The sequence below is a fragment of the Mus caroli genome, unplaced genomic scaffold (assembly GCF_978045245.1).
Source record: "Mus caroli unplaced genomic scaffold, Mus_caroli_1 scaffold_9, whole genome shotgun sequence".
Taxonomy (NCBI): Eukaryota; Metazoa; Chordata; class Mammalia; order Rodentia; family Muridae; genus Mus; species Mus caroli.
In genome coordinates this window covers 61,246,150-61,267,644 of record NW_028227264.1, presented here as the reverse complement: position 1 = coordinate 61,267,644, position 21,495 = coordinate 61,246,150, and the positions used below count along the sequence as shown (strand labels likewise).

Below are 21,495 nucleotides of genomic sequence, written 5' to 3'. Positions count from 1 at the left end.
ACTAACATCACCTTCATTGTTTGGGATGAGAGGTGAGTACTAGGGGCATGTCTGTAATCCAGCCAGAGGGATTAAGGCTGAGCCACACCCTAACCAGAAACAGGTTCAAATATCCTGCAGCAAGGATACCTCCATCTCAAAAAAAAACTATGTTCGGGGCTTGAGTGAACTTCAGCCTTACTGGTTCCATCCATCAGCTTCTGTTAGATGATCCCTGAGACAGGGGGGGGGGAGCATGAACTCCAATAGTCAGGGGAACACGTCAAGCTTCTGAGATGTCAGTTAAATAGTCTTCTGAAATTGCACAGATGTATGCTCTCTCTCTCTCTCTCTCTCTCTCTCTCTCTCTCTCTGTGTGTGTGTGTGTGTGTGTGTGTGTAAAGGTTTAAGCTCAGGGACTCAGGCATGCTAGGCACATGTTTTATAATGCAGGTATATCCCCTCCTAGCCCCTGAACCCCTAGTGTTTTTTAAGAGATGTTTTAAGCTCTGCCTCCGCTTTTGTTCATTTTTTGAGACAGGGTCTCAAGTAACTCAGCTAGGTGATAATTTGCTCTGTGGAAGCTAGCCTTGAACTCCCGATTCTCCTGTCCCTCCCTCCCAAGTGCTGAGATCCCAGGCACATGCTTCACACCAGGTTTAGGGCTTCACACCAGGTTTAGGGCTTCACACCAGGTTTAGGGCTTCACACCAGGTTTAGGGCTTCACACCAGGTTTAGGGCTTCACACCAGGTTTAGGGCTTCACACCAGGTTAGGGCTTCACACCAGGTTTAGGGCTTCACACCAGGTTTAGGGCTTCACACCAGGTTAGGGCTTCACACCAGGTTTAGGGCTTCACACCAGGTTTAGGGCTATCTTGCTAACTGGGGGAGGAAACCCTGTTCCAAGGCACCTACTGGAAGTCAGAGGCACAAATTTCACCAAACTCAAAGCTGGATTAAATCACGCTTTATTAAACAAGAGAAGACAATGACATGGCCATTCTAAGCCACACAGGAGGGAAAGATTTCGTCTCACACACTCTTAGTGTGTATTTTGATCATCATATCACCAAATCAAATACATACTGTTGTAATCTCCTGGGTTTGTCCTGATTGTTACTTCTAGCTGAGTTCAAAATACAAAGGATTTGTTTCCTAAACCCTAAGCCTCCTCTGAGTCTTTCCACATGAACTGTCTCCCCTGGCTGTCTCCACAGTCTCGTGAATCAATATTCCACAGAGCCGAAGTGAAGCCCCTGGGACAGTTTACAGTCTACTGTCTTTAGTACTGCGTCTGCATTTCCACAGAGTTATTGGGTCGATTAAAATGATTGTGACTCTGGGCATGATGGTGCATACCATTAACCCAGCACTGGAGAAGCAGAGGCAGGCAGGGATCAAGTTGGTTAGCCTGGTCTACATAGAGAGTTTCTTCCCAGCCACGGCTATACAGTAAGACCCTGTCTTTACATTAAAATTACACACACACACACAATTTGTAAAATCTATCAGAGTGGCACGTGCCTTTAATCCAACACACTAGAGACAGAAGCAGGCAGATGTCTGTGAGTTAGAGGACAGCCAGAGCTACACAGAGAAATCCTGTCTCAGAAAATAAATTTTTATAAACCTATGTCTAAATTTCTTCTCATTTCGTGTCAATGCCTTTATCATTCTAAATTTCTTCTCATTCCTTATCAATGTACCTCTCACTTTGATTGGCAGTCATGATCAAAAGAAGGGGCAGCATCCCTATCTGCTGTGGGGACTGAAGATGCACACACAGGCAGAGCCCAGAGCCCACCATCGGGAAAGGACTCTGGAGACACTACCGCACCTCCATCAGGTGTCTTCCCTTTTGGGGAACCAAGCTCTGTGCATTTGCTGTTGAGTTGGGTTGGGTTGGGTTCTGGGCTCTAGAGAAGACACCTTGTGGAGCAGTGGCCCCAAGCCCAGCAGGAGCATCTCTAGGCGGTCAGCGTGCCCTCCAAGACAATAACAGCTCCGCCCTTTATGTCAACGCGCCCATCAGGTCGCAGGGAAATGTCCAGCTCCCCTCCTCGGCGGGAACACTGAAAGGCTGAGGAGAAACAACCTGGTGCCAATCAAGAGCATTTCCCCTGGGATTTACCACCCAGGGCAGGGTTGACTGTAACAAACCCAGGACTCCTCCCAGGCCAGTTTCCAGGATAAATCCCTCCCCCCCCCCCCCCCGGGTCCGTGGCCCCTCCCACCTCCACCCCATTCTCCTGCAGAAGGACCTGATCCTTCCTGGAACTCACTGAAATGCGCCAGCCCTGTCCCACCCACCTAAAGCTTCCTCAAGGACATGAGAAGAGATGAAGGTGGAGAAGGCAAGTCCTCGCCCACCCACCCACACACTCACGTCTTCCGCCCCCACCCTCACCTCTACCACCCGTTGCCCCTTCTCAGATCAGAAAAGTCAAAGGGAGTTTGGTTTTTTTGTTGTAAGCTAAGGCAAACATAAGGCCGGGTGCACAGGAGGCTCCTTCCGGAGCTCCTTGCTCCAGACTCACTGAGGACAGGGAATAAACATCTGTTGTCCCCATCAAGGCCACAGAGACTTTAGTCCGCCTCCCTTCAGTGAGATCGCGTCCCTGGGGATTGGAGCCCTACTTTGATGCCAGCTGGAGCTCCTTTTCTGTGCACCTGAGTCTTATGTCTTTCCTGGGGAGGCTGGGCCTTCAGGAGGCCGAGGCACACTCTGGCCATCCTGAAGTCTACGGCAGGGCTCTGTCTCAAGAAGCTGCGAGCATTTGAAGGCCTCGAGTTCAATACCCAAGCACTCAAAGAGAAGGAGAGGAAGGGCAGGGAAGAGCTTTCTTACCTCTCATTTCCTTCTTCCCCAGCTCCTCAGACCAGTAGGGGCCAAGAAGAGTGTGGGTGGACCCTAAAAAAAGTGACAAGTTTTGAGAGAGCAGGTGTGATGTTTCTCTAACTGTATCCACAATTACAACCAACCATCCAGTTTGACTAAACCCTAGATCAGATGTCAAGGCAGCCACAGCACAGTGTGGAGTGAGGTAAGGGTGGGAGAGAGGTTTATGAATAAGCTTTTGCTAAGGACCTGTCAAATCTGTGTCACTCTCTCTGAACCTGCGCTGACGACAGGGTTATTTTTGTTTGTTTCTTTGTGTTTTTTCTTTTGAGATAGTCTTATGTAGCACAGGTTATCCGGCTACTAGCTGAGGCTAATCTTGAACTTCTCCTTGTGCTGTAACCTCCCAAGTGCTACCTTGGCATGTGTACCACCATGCCCGGCAGGACCCTGGGTTTCAATGCTTGTCCGCCAGCTCGTCGTCAAATCAAGGCCTTCATGTGAAGGCGTCTACATCTTTCAGGGACAATAACTCCATATTCCTGCTGTGTAAATGGCAGGGAAAGGGGAAACTGAGATAACAGGCAACCATCCAGGGCTTTGGGGACCCAAAACACATTCTTTTTAATCGGACGTTTTTTTTGTGTGTGTGTGTGTTTTGATCTTGGCAGTACTGGAGACCCAATATGGCACTCAAGTCCTCTACAAACTAGATCTCCTTGATTTGTGGGGGGTTGTTGTAATTTTGTTTTGTTTTTAGTGTAATTTAACCTAGAACTAGAACTAGATCAGAGATTGCATATGAAAATGAAGAACCAAAGCCAGATGGGTGGCGGTGGCACAAATCTTGAATCCCAGCACTCAGGAGGTAGAGGCAAATGGATCAGAAACAGCCGTGTTAGTGTGTGTGTGTGTGTGTCTGTAATTGTAATTTAAAGACAGAGTGCACACACACACACATGTTCACTACTCAGAGTCCTCTCCCGTGGGAGAAGCTCGCCGTTCTGCATGGACACTGTGGATGTTCTCCCGAGTCTTCAGCTGTGCTTTGGATCCCTGTTTTATTCCTCACCAAGGACTTGGTGAGCCAGGCTGGCTCTCGGCATCTGGAGCCTCTGCCCATCTCCTTTCAACCCTGATCCTGCTTCCCTTGGCAGGCCCTCCATCGAGCATCCCACCCTTGGCTACCTAGACCACTATCCTCAAGGAGAATAAAAATAGAAGGCACTCCATTTCTTCCCATCTTTGATGTCTTCCCTCTGCTTCAGGATAGTACAAGGTCTGTACACGTTGGCTCAGGGATCTAGGTACATTGTTAGTAAAGGTCACTTGAAGGGTACTTTGTAACCCTTCCCCTTGTCTCGGTGAGCAGAAAGCATAGGGGATAACTTAGCAGCCTAGGACTCCACTTGGCCTGAGCTAGGCACACACCTCTCTCTGAAACTGTACCTAGCAATCAATTAACAGATTAGGGACTCCCCTCCCACTTCAGCTCCTCTGAGCTGCAGGTGTACCTGCTATAAACAATGGGAATAAGTTAAATAAACAACTCCCCTCCACACCCCCTTGATAACATCCTATTTCTATCCAGATAAATCCTGGAACACAATCTGAGAACCACGCCATGGTCAACAGGCCAATCCAACCTAGACTAGTTTTGGGGCACATGTACAATAAGGCAAATCTGTCCACAAAGTGAACTGTTAGGGAGTATCCCCTATTTACCATCTTATGCCTATCCATAATTGGGCATGTATATGACTAAAATCAGATGCACTATTGTAAGCAATATGGTCAGGAAGAAAGGGCTTACATATCTCATATGCTTGCCAATCAAAACAGAAAATCTCCCTAAATTATGTTCTTAGGAACCAAACTCCTCTTTTTCTTGAACCCCATAAAAGAAGATGTCAGGGATGGGAGAGATGGCTCAGAAGTTAAGAGCATTTAGTGCTTTTATGGAGGACTGAGTTCCGGTCCTAGCACCCATACTGAACAGTTCACAACCACTTGGCACTCCAGCACCAAGTGTTACAGCGCTCTCTCCTGGCCCCTGGGAGTACTGCACAGACAAGAGCACAGACAAGACACACAACCATACATACATATTCCTAAGAACAATTGGACCCCTCAGTAGTAGTTGCTCATATAGCTCACTATCTTGACAGTGTGCCCTCTTCTGAACTGTACTATTGCTTTAAAGAAACCTCCCTCACTACTTTGTAATCTCTCTGGGCTTTTATTTCAATTCTTTGAGTAAGACTACCAACACCTGGTTATGCCCAGCCCAGACTCTGACCACAAGTAACTTCAAGGGAAGAAAGAGTACCTGTCACCGGGTCTTCAGCCACACCAACCCACGGCGCGAAGCATCTGGAATAGAAGTCATACGGGGCCGTCTGCCCCCCAGCCTCTCCTTTGACAGTGAGGATGAGGCCTCTCACCTTCCCTATCTTCTCAATTGCAGGCAGACGCTCTGTGTTCACCTTCAGGTTCTCTAGAAAGGACCTTGAGCACAAACAGGATGGGTTAGGAATCAGCATCTCCACCCCACCCTACACACATGGGAAAGAGGCTGGACTGCGCCCAGATGGCTCAGCAGAGGGAAAGGAGAGCCTGCCCCGACACCTCCCCGTGGGAAAGGATGGGGTTGGACCAAGCATGGCGCCAGATGCCTCTCATCCTGGCACTCTGGTGGCAGAGGCAGGTGGATCTCTGTGAGTGTGAGGCCAGCCTGATCTACACAGTGAGTTCCAGGCCAGCCAAAGCTACACAGAAGAAGAAAAAGGAAGGGAAGCCATGCTTTGGAGACAGCGCAGCCTGACCAAAGCAGAGCTGGAAATCTGGGTGCTGGCGTATAGAGGGTTAAACGTGGTGTTTACCTGTCATAAGAATCGCTGAGCCGGACCAGGAGGTTTTTGGTATCTGGAGAGTACCGGATGTCCTGGACCAGGGTGTCACCTATGGCTGCCTGTGAAGCAGACCGAAAGTCCTTAGAGGGCCAGCTCCTCCTTGGTTGCTGGATGTGTATCTAGCATGCCAGAAGCCCTGGGTCAATCCCCAGCACCACATTAACTAGGCTTGGGGATGTGTGCTCATAGCCAAGAGGGAAAGGCAAAGAGGTCAGGGGTTCGGGGCCAGCCTCAGCTAGTAGCAAATGTGGAGCCAGGCTGGAATGCTGAGATTTTGCCTCAAAGCAAATAACAGAACTAGACAGCTGGGTGCACTCCTCTGAATGGGAGACAGAGACAGGAGGCTCTTTGTGAACTCGAGGCCTGTATTGTGTATATAGTGAGGTCAGGGCCAACCAGGGCTACACAGTGTTCTCCTCAGCGACAGCAGCACCCCTCCTCAGGGCCATGACTCAGTCTCTATGAAATATGTGTTGTGAGTCAGGTCCCGCATTGCCCCCAGCTCCCACGAGGCTCCTTCAGTTTCAGGACTCAAAGTATGGCTTCAAGACAGCTAGCTTCCTGGCCAACAGAGGGGCCTTTCAGGGGGCCATGTAGCTTCCCCCCTGCCAGCCCTGAAGCAGGCACAGTTCATCAGAGTCAGCATGTGTCCCAACACAAAGGCAGGTCCACAGGAGTTGGGCTCCACCCCTCCCCCATTACCTCCTCCCTCTCCCCTCTTTCTATTCCTATCTGCCTCTCTCAAGTTTGAATCAACCTAGAGTCAAGTCTGAACCCGAATGTCAATTGTCTTTCAAGGTGGGAGCCCTTTGCCCTCCTCATTGAGTTGGAAAAAGTCAATGAACTAGTTGTATGTGCACGCACAACTAGGACACCCTGTATCTGCTCCATATGCTAGAACCCAGGGCTGGGCCCGTAATTAGAACTTGTCTTGCCATGCTCTGCTCAGTAAGCACACTGTCTTATTGAGGAAATTCATCCCTTCATGGTCCAAAGGGGCTGAAGATATCTTCCTCACCACCTCTTTCCTGCTGCTCCTCCCCCTTCCTCTCTCCCGCCCCTCCCCCTCTCCCTCCATCTTTCTTTGTCCCAAACTACCTTACTTCTGTCCCACAATAGAGATTATGTTGCTCATGGTTAAATCAGATGAGTCAGGTATAATTGTATAACTTGTAATCCTAGTACTTGAGAGGCAAGGTCAAGGCTAGCCTGGGCTACACAGTGAGGAAAGAAAGATTACAAATCAATGAAAGTGATCAGCCTTACTAAATAAACACATGACCAGCATTCTGACTTGGAATCGCCTAGGCTTCTGCAGCAATGCGTCCACCGGACAGGTGAGGCTATTTTAGGGATCAGGTCACACCTGAGCCTCCAAACACAAACAAGTACATCGCATCACACAGGCTCAAAGCAAATTCTTTTCACCCACCTTTATCAAGTCTTTAACTTCATGGAAGTCCTAGAAGGAGAGCAGAGATAAAGTCAGTGATGAACAGGAGAGCCGTGGGCTTGAACGCGGTCCGTGGCAGTAACTGCACACGTTAGCAGCCTATGAGAGTGCAGTAACTAGGAGCTAACCTGGGGAAAGGTTGGGTAGACAGGAAAGTCCAGGACGATCCCATCTTCTGCTCTTCTGGCCTTTAGCTCCCCGCTCATTGTGACAAAGGTCAGGGTGCTGTTCATGTTCTCTGGACAGAGGAGGGGTCAAAGGTCAGGAAAATAAGTGTGATTGTGTTTTCTGGGGATTCATTGCTGTTTGTCTGTTTGGTGGTGGTGGTGGTGGTCATATAGTATAGTGTGTGTGTGTGTGTGTGTGTGTGTGTGTGTTACTGTGGAATGAACCCAGAGAGTCACACATGCAAGTACCTCCCACTAAGCTATCTCCCCAGTTCTCCTAGGTCTTTTTCATCTTTGACTGGTGTCTCTCTGACCAGTGGGGCTGGCCTTGAATCCTCACTGTGGCCCCGGGAAGGCTGTGAAGTTTTAATCCTCTCTCCTCAGCTTCCTGAACAACTGGACAACTTCACCACCTAAACTTGTCTTCATTCTTCTTCTCTGCCACACACACAAAATCATTTTCTCATCCTGATCAGATTTTATGACCAGAAAGAAAAATGTCTCCCCAATACTTGGTCCTCAGCTAGTTGTACTGTTTTGGGGAGAGACATAGTTAACCGGGTCACAGGTGAAAGGGCTCGCATGGGGGGTTTTAAGAGGGACACTCAGACAGATTGTTCAGGAAGAGTTTTGGGGTGGTTTTATAGTAAAAGCCTTCCCAGGAAGGAGACAGGAAGTCTGCTACTTAGGGACTCACAGTGACTCGGTAAGGTGCCTGTCAGTGTCTTGGGAGGAAAAGGACTTCTGCCCGTACTGTGGTCTGAGCAGTGGCTACGGTTCTAACATGCCATCCTTACAAAGGGCCACGGGCCTCTGAGGGTTATAACGTGGCCAGCATCTGAGCCAAGGTTGTTGCTTCCTCTCTAAGTTCCATGTTACTAGTGCAAGCTCTTAAAACCATGGACCATGCCACCATGGCCACTGCGATGGTCCGTATCCCCTGTACCATGAGCCAAAACTTGCTTCTGTCAGATATTTTATTGCAGCAACAGGGAGGAAATTAATATACCAGATAACATGGTTGAGAGGGCTTGGCTAACTCACAACTGCTTCTCCTGCCAGGCACAGACTCCCTCAAGAACCTAAGGACAGTTGAGTCTGTAGAAGACACTACTGGGCCTCCTCCCGCCATAGCCCCACCTCCACCTCTAGCTCCTTGCACCAGCTTTGTCTTATTCTTCACCTCCAGGTCCCTGTCCAGCATCTATCTTCCTCAATAGTGAGTCACAACCTCTCTCATAACTGAATGGAGATGTTGCAAACAATGTGTCAATAATACAAGACCTCTGAACACCCAGCAATCAAAACTTAATTCAAAGTCGTATGTGTAGTGAATAAAAAGCATTTCTGGCCGTGCTCACCTATGTTGTGGCATGGCATCACGGCCAACTTGTGACAAGCACACTTTGCATCCCGAGTGCCTCTGCTCCTCACACCAATGAAACACATAGGCTAGATCTGAGACTATGACAGATTATAAATTGCACCATTTCTACTGCACATACCATGTGTTTCTCTTACAGAAACATAAGTTTAATTACAGAGAGTAAAGGTGTTTCATATTTTTCAGTGGTCATTTGTCAGCATATAAGTATCAATTCAGTATCTCTTTGAATTTATATTACAATGTTTGATTTTATTTTCTATTTTCAGAAAAACAAATAAGCAAACAAACAAACATTATGCTGGGCAGTGGTGGCGCATGCCTTTAATCCCAGCACTTGGGAGGCAGAGGCAGGTGGATTTCTGAGTTCGAGGCCAGCCTGGTCTACAGAGTGAGTTCCAGGGCAGCCAGGGCTACACAGAAAAACCAAAATAAATAAATAAATAAATACATAAATAAATATGTGTGAGTGTTTTGCCTGCACGTATGTCTGTGCACCACATGTGCACATTGCCCTCAGCGGCCATAAATTTCCTGGGAACGGAGTTACAGAGGATTTGTGAACCACCATATGGTTTCTGGGAATTGAACTCAGGACCTCTGGAAGAGCAGCCGGTGCTCTTAACCACTGAGCCATCTCTCCAGCCCCTAAAATGTTTACTTTTAAAATTACTCTTTGAGTTTTAGCTACATGACTCGGTGGGTAAGGGCACCTTCTGACAAGACAAATATCTGGAGTTCAGCACCTCAGTCCACATAATGGAAGGAGAGATCAGACTCCTGAAAATGATGCTCCGAGCTCTACATGTACACTGTGGTATTTGTTTGTGCATACATAAACAGTGATTAATTAATTAATTAATTAATTAATTAAAATATAATAAAAATCGTTTCAGAGTCCTCTAAAGCCCTTTTCTGTTTTCTACAGGCATGGCCCATACATGATATACAGATAAACATGCAGGCAAAACCACTTATTCTCCTAAAAATAAATGGAAAAATTGGCAGGCTCCTAAGAAGGAAGGTCCAGGGCATCAGAGATAAAGAAGATAGAACATTAGTCTTGCATAAGCTATGTCCTATGCCAAGCAAGCTTAATTAAGAAGTATATAACCTTATATACTAGTTCAAGAGGTAGGGGATAAGACAAAGTCAATGGAAACTGTCATACAATGGGGTGAGGTCATCGGGGAGCTAGAGACACAGGGTGAACATGGGTTCTCTCCAGAGCATCAGAGACAGAGCACACAGTAACCTTGGGATTGACAGCTGTGGCCTGTACAGTGGGAAGAGTAGGGTCCTTGGGATCTGAAGCCACAGCTCCCCCAAGGCCCTTACCAGCTCCAGGCTATTACCAGCTCTGCCAATCATATTCCAGGTTTTAGAGAAGGAGCTATGTTCTATATAGCAGAGGCTCCACATATCAGAGCCTCAGGGAGGGCCTTGGATCAGTCCAGCCTTCAACAACAACAGCACAGCAGCAAAAGCAATTGTTTTTAGTTGCTGTTTGAGGATCTGGGTGTGGTGGCTCACAGCTATAACCGAAGCACCAGGAGACAGAGGTCGGAAGACTGAAAGTCTAAGTCCCTCCCACAGGCCCAAGTACCAAGTTCCAGGCCAAACAGAGTTAGGTAGGAAGAGCCTGTTTTGTTTTGTTTTTTAAAACAGGGGATGTGGCTCAGTTGGTAGAGTGCTTGTCTAACATTCATGGAGCTGGGAGTTCAATCCCCAGCTCTGCATAAAAGGTTTGCATTATGGAAAGCCTGTAATACCAAGTCTTGGGCGAGGAAAGGAACTAAGAGCAGAATTTCAAGGCGTATAAGGAGTTCAAGGTCAACCTGGAATAAGAGACCCAGTCTCAAAAAAAAGTATGACTTTAAGATCTGTTAAAGGCTAGGTAACAGATGCCTATCTAACCAGCCACTTGTGCTGTTACTAATGGTCCAAGGAAACTTCCTCATGCCTAGTTGATTGCATAGTCTGTTATGTTCTGTGCTTTGGTGTTCCTGGAAGCCAATCACAATCTTCATTTTCCAGACATTACACTGTATGCCAAGTCCATTCTGGCCATGCAAATCCCTCTGCCACATGTAAATAAATGAAGTTATTAAAAGAAATTCATGGGACTAAGCCATGGTGATATATGCTATAAGTGTAATACAAGGAGCCTGAATTTTAAGGCCACCATCATCTACATAGGAAACTCAATGCCAGCCTCAGCTCAATGAAACCCTATCACAAAACAAACAAACAAACAAACAACAATAAATAAACAAATAAGCAAAGTCCACCTTACTTCTTTTTTGAAACAGCACAGCCGCAGAAGCCAGCGTGGCGTGGCCACACAAGGGGAACTCGGCCTCTGGGGTAAACCACCTCAGCCCAAAACGGGAACCTTACAAGGAGAAAAGGTCAAAGAAAAGCAAGGTCAAACCCACACAGTCAGGTTAGAACACTTCAGCATCTTCTCCCCTAAATCATTAGTGTGGCAAACAGGGAAAACCTTCCTTAGAGGCATGAGCACCAGATAGAGGAGCATTCTGCTCCCTCCTGGGAGAGGTCCCAAGGAGCTTGGTCCCCGGGATCCAACATGGCAGAAGAAGAGACCCAACTCTTACAAGCTGTCCTCCAACTTCACACACACATGAATACACACACACACACACACACTGTGGCATGTGCACAGGCATACACACACACAAATAAATGTAAAACAAAAACTTTAAATGTATAATTTACTTTGTGTGAAGTCATCAGTTGGTTGCAGTTTGCGGACAAAAGCAGTTTCAGAGAGGTTCATTTCCCTTGCAATGTCCTGATGAGCATCTTCATCTAATGTCTTAAATAGGAAAAAAAAAAAGTGATTGAGAATCTGGAACACAGATCTGACTTAACATAGCAGCTTATCGGCATCAAAAGTCAAATGCTTAGGCTAGGTATAATGGTGCACATGTGTTGAGAGAGGGGGTTACATATTTATTTGTGGTAATTTGAATGTAATTGGTCCCCATAGGCCCCTAGGGAGTGAGGGGTACTATTATGAGGTGTGGCCGTGTTGGAGGAAGTGCGTCACTGTGAGGGTGGGCTTTGTGATTTCTTATGCTCAATCCTACCCAGTGCGATACTCAGTCTTCTGCTGCCTTTGGATCTAGATGTAGAACTCTCAGTTCCTTCTCCAACACCACGCCTGCCTGCATGCCACCATGTCCTGCCATGATGAAAATGGACTAAACCTCTGAAACTGTAAGCCAGCCCCAATTAAATGTTTTCCTTATAAAGGGTGTTGTGGCCATGGTGTCTCTTCACAGCAATAGAAACCCTAAGACAATGCTTAAAAGGAAATTCAAGTTACATGGTAAAGAATTAAAGACTCAGCCGGGCAGTGGTGGCACATACCTTTAATCCCAGCACTTGGGAGGCAGAGGCAGGTGGATTTCTGAGTTTGAGGCCAGCCTGGTCTACAGAATGAGTTCCAGGACAGCCAGGGCTACACAGAAAACTAACTCTCTCTCTCACTCTCTCTCTCTCTCTCTCTCTCTCTCTCTCTGTTTATTTTCTTGTTTGTTGTTTTTTCTTTTTAGATTTTTGCATTTTCTTTTTTTTTTTTTTTCCGAGACAGGGTTTCTCTATGTAGCCCTGGCTGTCCTGGAATTCACTTTGTAGACCAGGCTGGCCTCGAACTCAGAAATCCACCTGCCTCTGCCTCCTGAGTGCTGGGATTAAAGGTGTGCGCCACCATGCATTGTTTGGTTTTTGGTTTTTGTTTGTTTGTTTGTTTTTCACTTTCTGATTATCCCGTGAGTTGCATACAGGAACATGAATGATGGTTGCTTACAGTGTCACAAGCAATTCAACACCTATACCACTGAAGAAAATGTCTCCCTCCCACTAAGTGCCTATAAATCCGTGGAGATGATCAGGGCCTCATGAAGCACTATTCTGAAACTCATTCTTCATCCTGTCTCTGTTCCTTGAGTGCAAGGATTGTAGGTAAAGTGTGTACACTCTGTTTACATGGTGCTGAGACCCAACTCAGGATTTTGTACATGTTGGGCAAACACTCTACCAACTGAGACACATCCTCAGCCCCATTTCCTTTATTCCAACAACAAATATAGTTGGGTTTATTTTTAAATCAGCCACATCAATACACCCTGTATTCTAGTACTTGGGAGATGAAGGCAGGAGGATCAGGAGTTCACAGTCATTCTCAGCCATATAGCAAATTTAAGGCTGACACGGGCTATAAGAGACCTTGTCTCCAAAACAAAATGATAGGTAGGTAGGTAGGTAGATAGATAGATAGATAGATAGATAGATAGATAGATAGGTAATAGATAGGTGATAGATAGATAAGTGATAGTAGATAGATAGATAGATAGATAGATAGATAGATGATACTAGATAGTAGATAGATAAGTGATAGTAGATAGATAATAGATAGATGATAGATTGATAAATGATTGATAGTAGAAAATTATTAATAGATAAATAGGTAGTAGATAGATGATAGACAGATGATTGATAGATAGTAGATATATAATTGATGATGGATGAATAGATAGTAGATATATAATTGATGATGGATGAATGGATGGATAGATAGATAAATAGATAGATAATAGATAGACAGTAGATCGATACATGATTGATAGATAGTAGATAATAAGTAGTAGATGATAGATAGATGATTGACAGATAATAAATGACAGACAGACGGTGGATAGACAGAATATTAGCTTTTCATTTTGAGTGGCTCAAATCCCAGGCTTTAACCCAATCCTATGCACTGCCTGACTATCACAAGCTCCTTACCATCTCATTGAAATTCTGCAGAGAGGAAAGGCGCCAATAAGCAGAGAAGCATGGGCCACCATAAGGCTTCTAAGAGCACAGGGAGTGCTGAGTGAGGACCATGGCCGAAGGAGGCTGATGCAGTCAGAGGCCCTTCCCCTGACCTGCCCAATCAGATTGTCCTCGAAAACAAGACGCCAGGGGAATCTTGGTGTACATTAAAGTCTAAGAAGTCCTGTTGTATAAGCCATGGCCCTGTGTGCGAGGGAGTCAAGACACCCACAGGCAGCAACAGTGAGCCATGTCACCCAGCAGACCATTGGGGCGGGCAGGATTGGTTTGTTTGGGGGTTGGGGATGCTGGAGGCTGAACCCAGGTGTCGCCCATCATGTGTCTTCTGCATTAAGCTTCATCGGTAGCCCTGAGATATGAAGATTTTAACAAGAAGTACTACGGGCTTTAAAGATGCTCACAACCAGCCAGGCATGGCAGCATATGCCTTCAATTCCAGCACTTGGGAGGCAGAGGCAGTCAGATTTCTGCAAGTTTAAGACCAGCCTGATCTACAAAGTGAATCCAAAACAGCCAGGGCTCTGTTACACAGGAAAACCCTGTTTCCAAAAAGCCAAAAAGCCAAAAAGCCAAAAAAAAAAAAAAAAAAAAGATGCTTACCACCATCTGTAAGTCCAGTTGCAGGGGACCCAGTGCCCTCTTCCAGCCCCTGCCAGCATCAGGAATGAACATGGTGCCGGGCAATGGTGGCACACGCCTTTAATCCCAGCATTTGGGAGGCAGAGGCAAGTGGATTTCTGAGTTCCAGGCCAGCCTGGTCTACAGAGTGAGTTCTAGGATAGCCAGGACTACACAGAGAAACCCTGTCTCAAAAAACCAAAAAAAAAAATAGAATGAACATGGTACACACTCATACATGCAGGCAAACATTCATACACGTGAAAGAAAAACCAATCTTTGAATGTATAAATCTATTGATAAGGCTGGGTCGGGTTTTGGTGAGGTAGACAGGAGAATGTGAGTAGAGTCTTACGTTGGGTAAGTGTCTTAGGCAGGACACAGCCTCCTAAAATCAGGGAATATAGTATAGCACATATGGGAAGAGTCGCTGAGGTTCACTATGGCATGAACTCTCAGGAACACACACACACACGAATTTTCATCACAATATTCATTCTTCCATTTTATACTACAAGCTCCTTTTGCGCATCAGCACAACCCTGCTCAGAAGGTGTGACTTAGTGGTAGAACACTAGATTGGTGTGTACAACCCGCCCTCCAAATAACCAGACAGGGCTGTCTGTTTTGTTTTGTGTGAGACAGGGTACCATGTAGCCTCAGATGGCTGAGCTATGTAGCTAGAACGACCCTGAACTTCTGGCCCTTCTTCATCTACCTCCAGAGTTCTGGGATAGATCACAGACATGCACCCCCATGCCCGGCAGCCCTCTGGTTTCAACATCCAGTTCCTTTTGGCATCCTCAAGGAGATCAAATTCCCAGTACCAAAAGCAGAGTGATGTTTGCTGTTCAGAACGCCAACATCTGACAGTGTGAGGTAATAAGATGCTAGTTGACAAGAGCCTGCTGACAGGAGCCTGTATAGCTGTCTCCTGAGAGGCTCTGCCAGTGCCTGACTAATACAGAAGTGGGTGCTCACAATCACCCATTAGACGGAGCACAGGGTCCCCAGTGAAGGAGCTAGAGAAATACTCAGGGAGCTGAAGGGGTTTGCAGCCCCCTAGGAGGAACAACAACATGAACTAACCAGTCCCAGAGCTCCCTGGGACTAAACCACCAATCAAAGAAAACACACAGAGGGACTCGTGACTCTAGCTGCATATGTAGCAAAGAATGGCCTAGTCGGTCATCAATGGGAGGAGAGGCCCTTGATCTATGAAGGTTCTATGCCCCAGTAGGGGAATGCCAGGGCCAGGGAGCAGGAGTGGGTGGGTTGGGGAGCAGGGGGAGAGGGGAGGGGATAGGGGATTTTCGAAGGGGAAACTAGGAAAGGGAATAACATTTGAAATGTAAATAAAGAAAATATCTAATAAAAAATTAAATTAAAAAAAAAAGATGCTAGCTGACATCTTAGGACCCATAGGATTATTGAGCCCGAAAACCAGAATAAAGTTTAATTTTATACTCCCATCTTGTGGCAATATAGAGACATGGCAGTCTAGGTGTGACATCTTGTCTTCTGGGTCTTTGTCCCTCTAATGTATTGCCCTTCAGAGAAGCCAGAACACCTGGTACAGGAAATGCTAAAAGCCACACAGAAAGACATTGGGACCCTTCTCCTGCAACAGAACTCCTAAAGAAGGCGCTGTCTCCACCATCATGTGTTCCTCCTAGTCCTTATGGAGGCTGGGGGTGTAGCTCAGCGGTAGCGTGCTTGCCTAGCATGACTAAGGCCCAACCTCCAATTAAAATAAAAAGTCAAACTCTACCACATAACCCAAAGTTTATACTCACTGTTTCATTTTAAACTTCACACATACTGGGCAAGATCTATCCCACCAAACCGCACCCCAGTGTTCAAACTCTCTTTTTATGTCCTGTCTAATCCACTCCAGGGTAAAACCCACAGAACTAGTGACTGCTGGGCAACAAGAATTCTATTATTATTACTCTTATTATTACTAGTACTATTATGACTAGCTCTGTAGAGTTGCGTGTGTCTACATGTGGGTATGCATACATAAGTTTAGGTACCCAAAGAGGCCTGAGGCATTGGATCCCCTGACACTGATGTTACAGGAGCCTGTGAGCTGCCATGGGGGTGCTAGGAATTGAACCCAGGTCCTCTAGAAAAGCAGCAGCAAGCGCTCGTAACCACCAAGCCACCTCTCCAACCCCAAGAATTCTGGGAGATTTTTTTATATGTATTTTTGAAGAGTTATTATTATTTACCTGAATGTTTTGCCTGCATGTATGTCTGCAGATCACGTGCACATGTGTCTAGTGCCTGCTGAGTTCAGAAGAGGGCACTGGATCCCCTAGATCTATAGTTACCGATGACTGTGAGCCACCATGGGCTGCTGGGACCTGAACCTGCATATTCTACAAGAGCAGCCAGTGGTCTGGCCTGCTGAGCCATCTCTCCAGCTCCTAGCGAGAGTTCTTAGGAGAAAGGTTTACCCGAGTTCAGTTGACTGTAACTTCTTCATATTGTTCTGCATGAGCCTACCCGGTGCCTCTCACATGCTGGGCACTGTATGTTATAACAAGTGGAGTGGGTTAGGATCTTGGGGTCATTGCTAACTGAATTAAAACCAAGATGAATTTCCTCCCCAGCCCCTGAGGTTCCAAAGACCAACCAAGGCACACCACCACCAAAGTTCCCCTAAGTCACCAGTGAGTCATCGGGCTTCCTTACAGAGCAGAGGTGAGGGCTTCTTTACATCTGGGTCGGAGTGCTCCCCTAAAATGTGGCACCAGAAGGGCTTTTATGCAGTAGTGATGGTGACTTTCCTATAGTGGCCCTGAGCAAAGTTTAGCCACAGCCAGAAAACCAAGTTCTTCAGATAATCTCATCTCAGTCAAATCATTTTCAATTAAGTTTACTGACTGATATTATACATAAAACATACAAATTATATCTATGGGCACCATACAATGTTTTGATTTGATCACATTTTAAATAAGCTAAAAAAAAAAAAAGACAAAACACCACAACCAAAATTCATTCAAGCCCTACCCTTAGACTCTCATGGCTTTTTTCTTTGATGAAATCCAATATTGTTTAAGGAGACAATCCAGTAGAAGAGCCCTTGCCTAGCCGGTAGAAGGCCCAAAGTTCAAGGCACAACACAAAACAAAACCAGCAAACAAAAACCCAACTGTTCCACTCTGGCAGTCCTCGATGTCCCTGCCACCTGAAGGTCTTTTACTCTCTGTGGTCACCAAGGAAGAATAAGCAAAAGTCCTCTGCCAAGACTTAGCTGGCTCTTGACGTGAATAACTACAGAAAAGCTCAGGGTGCCGGACTGAGGCTCCACTCGGCACTGTGCAGGCTGGAATGCTGAGCCCTTGGCTAGTCATGGTGTTTCTACCTTCCTATCCTCCTCCCACTCCTACTTAGGGGATCTTAGACTAGACTGAAAGTTTCATTTCCTAGGTTTCAAAACTACGTGAGTCCTGGGCATGGCCAGGCACACTTTTAATCCCAGCTCAAAGAGACAAGGCAAGAGGAGCTCTGTGAGTTCAAGACCAGCCTGTTCTACATAGTGAGAAACAAGCAAGCAAACAAACAAACAAACAAAAACAGCAAGACAACAAAAATAAAAATTATAAGTAACATAAAACATATTTTAATAGGCAAGTGGATAAAGATGGAGAGGGCTAAAGAGATGGCTCAGGAGTTGAGTACTGGCTGTTCTTCCAGAGGCTCCAAGTTCAATTCCCAGCACCCACATGGCGGCTCACAAACATCTGTAACTTAGTCTGTAGCATCTGATCCCTTCTGATGTGAGGATGTATATGCAGACAAAACACCCATAGACATAAAACAAATAATCCCAGCACTCAGGAGGCAGAGGCAGGTGGATCTCTGAGTTCAAGGCCAGCCTGGTCTACAGAGCAAGTACCAGGACAGCTAAGAAACTGTCTCAAAAAACAAAAACATTAAAAAAAAAAAAAAAAGATAGGACAGATCCTTTAACTCCTTTGTTTATTGATGTTCTGGGGATAATCAAAGTTATGTAACAACACAATATTATCTGGTGAATATTGAATATTTAAATCACTCACAACCCAAAGATTACATAGGTACATAGACTATGTCCCAAGTATATGTCTCTATATATGTATTATGTATGTATATTTATTTGTGTGTGTGTGTGTGTGTGTGTGTGTGTGTGTGTATGTGTGAATGGCATGGAGACCTGGGACAGATATAGTAAGACTTTTGACAGTCAATTCCATTCTACAATTGCTTGATAGGAAATTGTGCTTGCCGGATTGAAAGTTCCAAATTTGGAATCTGGAATCTGGTTGCTAATTATTCTCCCACTAATCTTCCCAAGCTCTTGCGTGAGTACATAAAGCCTGGTAATTCCTTTACTCTACGCATCTGGTGGAAGACAATGGTTGGCTGCAAGGCTACATAATGAGTGCGTAGCTGAGATGGGATTACAGCCACCCTTGTAGCCCCAGAGAATCAACTCCTTTATGCTAACTGCTCTTAGTGGAAGGGTAATACTAACTTTATTTTTGAGACATTTCTCATTAATAGTCCAGGCTGACCTAGTGCCTGCTATGTAACCCAGGCTAGCCTCAATTCAGGATCCTACTCCTGCAGTTGCATCCTCTTTTTTATTTGGTGCCAGTTACTCTTTATTTGTGTGTGTGTGTGTGTGTGTGTGTGTGTGTGTGTTTTGTGCCTTTGCACAGAGGTCAGAGGACACTTGGAGGCACTTTGTCCTTTCCTTCCACCATGTGGAACCTGGAGATCCAATCAGGTCGTCAGACTTGGCAGCAGGTCCCTTTACTGACTGAGGCATCTCATTGACCCCATGGTACATGAGCAGAGCTAAAGGCAGTTTGCTCTCTCCATTCACCTTGTGAGTCTCGTGGATTGAACTCAGGTCCTCAGGCTTGGCAGCAAGCACCCTTACCTGCTGAGTCATTCTGCAGGACACTGAAGAGAATAGCTGCATTTCCGAGGTATAGATAAGGCTGAAGCCAGGCGTGATAATGAACCCTGAAGTCCCAGACTCAAAGAGGAGACAGGTGGAATCTGAGGGAGCCTGGGCACCATGGCCAGTCAGAGTAACACAGTGAAGACAGTCTCAATTACTCCTGATGGACAGCCCCAGAACCTGCCAAATGATGCCTGCCCACAGAACTGCTCTAGTTGTGTGCTTAGTTTTTGATGCTAACTAAACAAAAACCTAATTCTGAAAAGCAATACCAGATGTTCTTTTATAAAATATTTGATTATTCCTGACTTTTTATTTTTGCGAGATTGTTCTCTATGTAGCCCAGGTTGGCCTAGAACCTGCTATATAGCCCAGGCTGGCTGCAGACTCATGATCTCCTGCCTTCTCCTTTGGAACACCAGAGCTGCAGGCATGAGCCCCGACTCCCAGCTGCTGCCAGGTTCCCTGCCTGGGAGTCTCTGTGGCTCTGACCCAGTCTAGGCACAGCCATTCCCTCATAACCTGAAGACATGGCCATCAGCGACGTGACACAGAACATGAGCCAAAGTGGCACACACGCAGGACAACCTCATGTCTTTTACAGACGTCAAGGGCTCTACACACAATCTGGAAGTTCAGGCATGGCCCTTGAGAACCGCGTACTCACGCTCTCCAGGAGACAGACTGCGGCAGGATTGCCCCGGAAAGCTGTCTCTGTGAATGCATCTGCTATGAAGATCGGGAGTTTCATTTTCCTCGCTGGCTCTGAGGGCTCCCTGCCCTGCTCAGAGCCCATTTCACTTCCAGCTGTTAAGAAGAAGAAAAAGTTAATGTTTTACTCCATGTATCGACGTAGTTAATAGATCCCAGACAGAAAGTCATTTACTCCAACATACTTTGCACCTCAAGATGTGCACACCCCGACTTTTCAAAGCCTCTGCATTTAATTTGTTTTAAAATACTAGCTGAAATGAAACAGTTTTAACCTTTGGCTATTTGCCCCTCAACCCCAACAGAACTCCCCGACATAATCACCCTCTGTGCCAGAGTAGCTGACACTAGCTGTGACAGTGACTTTAATAAAATTCATGAGACATCTGAGAGGCACGTGTTTTACAGTCTTACCACATAGACACTGTGTGTGTGTGTGTGTGTGTGTGTGTGTGTGTGTGTTGAGGATTAAAACTAGGGACTCGCTCTCTTCCGGTCAGAAAAGCACCGGGATAGCTAGGGCGCAGGGTCGGCTGACACCCGCCAGCTACCCACGACCCCCGCCACAGGATTTTGAGACGGCTGGTGAGTGGAACACAGCTTCTGCTCCAATCTTTAAACAGTGACAACGACAACAACTAACCCCAGAGATTACCAGATGGCGAAAGGTAAACGTAATAATCTTACTAACAGAAACCAAGACCACTCACCATCATCAGAACCCAGCACTCCCACTTCGCCCAGTCCAGGGCACCCCAACACACCGGAAAAGCTAGACACGGATATAAAAGCATATCTCCTGATGATGGTAGAGGACTTCAAGAAGGACTTTAATAACACACTTAAAGAAATACAAAGGAACACTGGTAAACAGGTAGAAGACATTAAAGAGGAAGCACAAAAATCCCTTAAAGAATTGCAGGAGAACACTGCTAAAGAGTTACAAATCCTTAAAGAAAAACAGGATAACATAATCAAACAGGTAGAAGTCCTTAAAGAAAAACAGGAAAACACATCCAAACAGATGATGGAAATGAACAAAACCATACTAGACCTAAAAAGGGAAGTAGACACAATAAAGAAAACCCAAAATGAGGCAACACTGGAGATAGAAACCCTAGGAAAGAAATCTGGAACCATAGATACGAGCATCAGCAACAGAATACAAGAGATGGAAGAGAGAATCTCAGGTGCAGAAGATTCCATAGAGAACATCGGCACAACAATCAAGGAAAATGGAAAATGCAAAAAGATCCTAACTGAAAACATCCAAGAAATACAGGACACAATGAGAAGACCAAACCTACGGATAATAGGAGTGGATGAGAATGAAGATTTTCAACTCAAAGGACCAGCAAACATCTTCAACAAAATTATAGAAGAAAACTTCCCAAATCTAAAGAAAGAGATGCCCATGAACATACAAGAAGCCTACAGAACTCCAAATAGACTGGACTAGAAAAGAAATACTTCCCGACACATAATAATCAGAACAACAAATGCTCTAAATAAAGATAGAATACTAAAAGCAGTAAGAGAAAAAGGCCAAGTAACATATAAAGGCAAGCCTATCAGAATTACACCAGATTTTTCACCAGAGA

The 21,495-nt window shown here is 45.9% G+C and overlaps 1 protein-coding gene across 1 annotated transcript; it reads right to left on the bottom strand.

Moving 5' to 3' along the window:
* Positions 1 to 933: 933 nt before the first annotated feature.
* LOC110302784 (phenazine biosynthesis-like domain-containing protein 2) lies at positions 934 to 19,990 on the bottom strand. Its single transcript, XM_021173517.3, has 9 exons — positions 19,851 to 19,990; positions 11,476 to 11,575; positions 11,033 to 11,131; positions 7,314 to 7,423; positions 7,165 to 7,194; positions 5,703 to 5,791; positions 5,150 to 5,328; positions 2,830 to 2,892; positions 934 to 2,061 (listed from the first exon to the last, which is right to left on the bottom strand). The coding sequence occupies exons 1-9, from the start codon at positions 19,977 to 19,979 to the stop codon at positions 1,949 to 1,951; spliced, it is 912 nt and encodes a 303-aa protein (XP_021029176.3). The 5' UTR covers positions 19,980 to 19,990; the 3' UTR covers positions 934 to 1,948.
* Between the last annotated feature and the right edge of the window lie 1,505 nt (positions 19,991 to 21,495).

Bases quoted from the DNA above. Each gene is read 5' to 3' on its own strand.
- LOC110302784 (XM_021173517.3), bottom strand. From the start codon at position 19,979: ATGGGCTCTGAGCAGGGCAGGGAGCCCTCAGAGCCAGCGAGGAAAATG. The intron at 11,576-19,850 runs GTGAGTACGCGG...TTCCTATTTAAG, and splicing joins CAGTCTGTCTCCTGGAGAGC to ACATTAGATGAAGATGCTCA. The intron at 2,062-2,829 runs GTAAGAAAGCTC...GTTTCTCCTCAG, and splicing joins GGGGAAGAAGGAAATGAGAG to CCTTTCAGTGTTCCCGCCGA.